The sequence below is a fragment of the Sinocyclocheilus rhinocerous genome, unplaced genomic scaffold, assembly GCF_001515625.1.
Source record: "Sinocyclocheilus rhinocerous isolate Xijiao unplaced genomic scaffold, SAMN03320098_v1.1 scaffold2921, whole genome shotgun sequence".
NCBI lineage: Eukaryota > Metazoa > Chordata > Actinopteri > Cypriniformes > Cyprinidae > Sinocyclocheilus > Sinocyclocheilus rhinocerous.
This window is the reverse complement of record NW_015655581.1, coordinates 475,334-479,482: the sequence shown is the minus strand read 5'-3', so window position 1 is coordinate 479,482 and position 4,149 is coordinate 475,334. Positions and strand designations below refer to the sequence as shown.

General features: G+C 31.4%; 1 protein-coding gene across 1 annotated transcript in view; it reads left to right on the top strand.

Annotated features, from left to right (window-relative positions):
* Positions 1-4,149, top strand: part of LOC107718678 (calcium-activated potassium channel subunit alpha-1-like) — a 103,466-nt gene that overhangs the window by 21,894 nt on the left and 77,423 nt on the right. The window contains exon 2 of the mRNA XM_016525867.1: positions 3,206-3,340. Within this exon, the coding sequence (XP_016381353.1) occupies positions 3,206-3,340 (135 nt within the window). The remainder of the gene's footprint in view (positions 1-3,205; positions 3,341-4,149) is intronic.

Here is a 4,149-nt window from a genome sequence, read left to right as displayed (position 1 = left end):
TTCTCTGTAAATGAAGGGTACACACTATTGCTGAAAAACACAATCACTACTCAGCAGTCAGATGTCTGTATGTCTACAAAGACACAGATCCCTAAACAAGACCATATCTGCAGATGAAACTTTTTTTGTAAAAGCATTTTTTAAATAAAAAAACTAGCACCTCATGACTACACCATGTTATGTACGAGAAGACACAGGCGCAAGTGGAGTGTACAAAACATGGTGACATTAATTTTTAAGTAAATATAATGGGCGATATATTGCGTCACCAAAAATGATTGAGGTCATGTACATATATTGCGCGATAAGTCGATATATTGATTATTGCGACAGGCCTAAGAAGAATGCTTTATTCTGATGTAATATTATTATTAATAAATGTTGATATTGCACATTGATGTATTTGAGCATGCATCTGTTTTGAAGTCAGAACTGATCTGTGTTTTGCGTGCTGTTGTTCACATTACATGTGTTGGGTGTAATGTGGTTCCTGGGCGTCTGTGGTTTCTCGTGGATCTGCTGCGGTCTCAGTGCTGACAGCTGATCTGATAGCAGACATGACCTGCAGATACTCATCCACAGACAGATGCTCCTCGACATGCACACAAACAACCCTGAACATGCCGTTTGTGATGCTTCAAGTCTTCTGTGCGAAACCGTCTTTCGCATGTTGTTCATCAGTGATGCATGAGTCAATACATGAGGTCAAATGGTAAAATCAACATGAAATGTATTTACTTTTATAATTCATGCTCCAAGTTTAATTGTGAATGATGCATCAGTGGTGTTGTTCTAAAGAAAAACCTGTTTGTCTTCATAATCTTTCATTAAAATCCTCTCAGGGCGGGGTCTATGCTAATAGGGCAGAGAGCGTCACAAATGGGCGGGACTTTTCCTAGTATGACGTCATTATAGGGAGAAATCTGGAATCGCTCGTTTGGAGAGACTGTTTATGATTTATTGGGATTATAATAAAACGAGTGTGTGGATTTTTACCATTATAGGCTGGTTGTTTTCACACACTGTGGCCACACAACTGTTCAAACACCTTATAAAAGTGATTTTTGCATAAAAGGTCACCTTTAATGGTTGTGAGACTCAGCTCACAGAGTTTGTGAAGCGTTTGCAGTATTTCCCGAGCGTTTAGGGGTGTGTGTGTATGTTTCAGTGTGGCGTGTTGGGCGTCTCACATATGTGGCATTCTCTGGCTGGCGTGTTCAAGCGTGACACCTGACTCCAGCACCGCCGTCCTGTTTTAGACACTCAGCGTAAGCGTTTGACGCGCTGCGAGTGTGTTTGTGTGCTGTCATACAGGAGCATGTGAAGGTCACGTGTGTTTGCAGATGATAATAAATATCAAATGTGGGCCAGTATATGATTCTACAAATGCTTTCCAAGCAATTACAAATTTCATAAATAGAAGTAAAATATAAAATGATTCAATGGAGATCACTAGATTTAAACCACACTTTTGGACAACATGGACCATTTAAGCACATTACATGACAAAATTAGAGAAAAGCAGTGTTGTTTACTTATTACCTTGATTATTTATAACTAATGATGATATCTAATCTTGTTTTTCTTCCATCTCTCATATAGAGACATTGTTTATCATCTGATCAATTCCTCATGGATAAAATCAAGTCCTGGCTGTCATTGTTTTTCCTCATTTTTATGTAAAATTATCTACAATTTTCAAAACTTAATATCATATTTTATGGGTACTCATTCACTTTAATACAAAATATATAAATTTTTCATTAAAATAGTGCATTTTACTAGACACTCTGACAATTATTTGATTGAATTTATTTTTAGTTTTAGTTTTAGTTGTCATTATGTATTTTATTGTGACATTATTTTCATGACAATTAACCATGTTTTCCCACAAATTATCATTACTGTAATGCACACAGACATTGTACTTTTAATTTTTTTTAATTCTCATTATTTTCAGTGGTGATAATTCTCATTAAACATATAATTAAATGATTTTTAATTTAAATCAGAATAAATTAATTGCATTACAACTAATAATATGATAATGTATACTTACTATTTTTGAATTACAGTAATAAAAACTTAATTATTTTTAAAATACCCTTTTAAAGAATTTTTATTACAGAAATTTGAAGTTGAGGCTGAACATTTCTCAGTTGACATTTAAAAAAAAAATCATAATTCTAATTTTTCTCATTAAAAATTTTATAATTTTTTTTACCATTTTACAATAATTATAATGATTTGTTTTATTTAAATCAGAATAAATTGAATGCAGTGCAACTAATAATACCATAAAGTATATATAATTTTTATACAATAATAAAAAAAAACTTCTAAATGATTACATTTATAATTGTATGTATTTATTTATTTCAGAATAAGTAAGCAGTATTTTTTATGGTAATAAGAAAACCTTAAAAATTTCCTTTTAAAGAATTTATACTTATAATATATATAAAATTATATATTTATAATTTTTAAAGAATTATCATTAGATTCAAATGACTGTAATACAGTACCATATTAATGTAATTATAATATAAAAAAAAAAAAGTTAAAATCAGAATAAATCAGATGCAGTACAGGTAATAGTACCATAATGTGTACATGCATTTGTGCATTATGGTAATAAAAAAAAAAACTTAAAAAATCAAGTTTATTTGTATAGCGCTTGCAAATCATTGCAAAGCAGCTTTACAGAAAATTAAAGTTGCTACATTATATTTAGTAATAGCTTATCAGTGGTGACTATCTCAAGGTGATGTCCATGTGGCAGAAATGTACGGTAAAAATCAAGCAGTTAGTTAATGACATGTAATCAAACAGACGGTGAACACTATTAACAGCAATGATTATATGTTGCCATCAAACTTATAGCAAAATTTGGTCGTTGGCATCATCTTCTGGGGGGTTTGCATCATCTCTTCTCAGGTGTTTGTAAGGGCTGGATCCAGCCTGAAGCTTGTGTGATTCCTAGTTACAGAAACCGAGAAAATAACTTATTTATTTAGTCTGAACTTACTCAGTTTACATTAAAATAATTCTAAAAACAGCTTCATTGAACTGTCATTAATTTCTTTTGATTTTGTGGTGAAATGTGAGCTGACAGCTTTGATGAGATTCATGTTTATGTGTATTGCAGCAGAGCATCAGGATGCTGATGGTGTGTGTGTGTGTGTGTGTGTGTGTGTGTGTGCAGGATGCGCAGCGGGTCAGTAAAGCGGTGGGTCAGCGGGAGGCGGAGGCGGTGGTCAGCGAGGTGGGATGGATGACCTCAGTGAAGGACTGGGCCGGGGTCATGATCTCTGCTCAGACGCTCACGGGACGAGTGCTGGTGAGTCCAGCTTCATTAATCACAACTCACACGAAAACTGAACACGGTAACGTTTGTAATTACATTGATCGGGAGGAATATTTCTGAATAAACCACCAGATTTTACAATTCAGCTCATGTTCACTTCGTCGTGATATTGTCATGAAGGAAGAATAATTAAAAGATTAGTTTAGTCAGAAATGAAAATGTTTTCATCATATACTCACCGTCACATCATGCCAAACCTGAATTTCTTTTTCTGGGTGCGTAATGATGACAGAAGCTGAACTATTGCTTTAATATGATCATTGGTAAATAGTTTAATACTTTATAAGGCGTGGTAATAAATATACGATGAGGTAGATCATACCAAAATTACCATATGGCTTAGTGTGATTATTAAAAAGCAAAGGCTGTGAAAAAATAAATATATGCACTAGTTTTAATATTACAGTAAAAATAAAATGTATATTGTTATATTATTTTTTCTTAAATACTAGATTTTTTTATTTTTAGTATGCAGTAATACAGTTAATATTTTAATATTTGAACAATGTCATATTTCTTATTTTTTTGTAATTTTTATATTTAATAATAATTATAATTATAATATTAATTCTTCTTCTTCTTCTTGTTTTATTATTATTATTATTATTATTATTATTATTGATCAATTGATTTGTTACTGTTTTACATACATTGTTAATGTTTTATATGTTATTATTATTATTACATTTTATTTTTGCATTTTCATGTTATTATTATTATTATTATTATTATTATTATCTATTTATTTATTTATTTATTTATTTATTTATGTATTCTTAAAG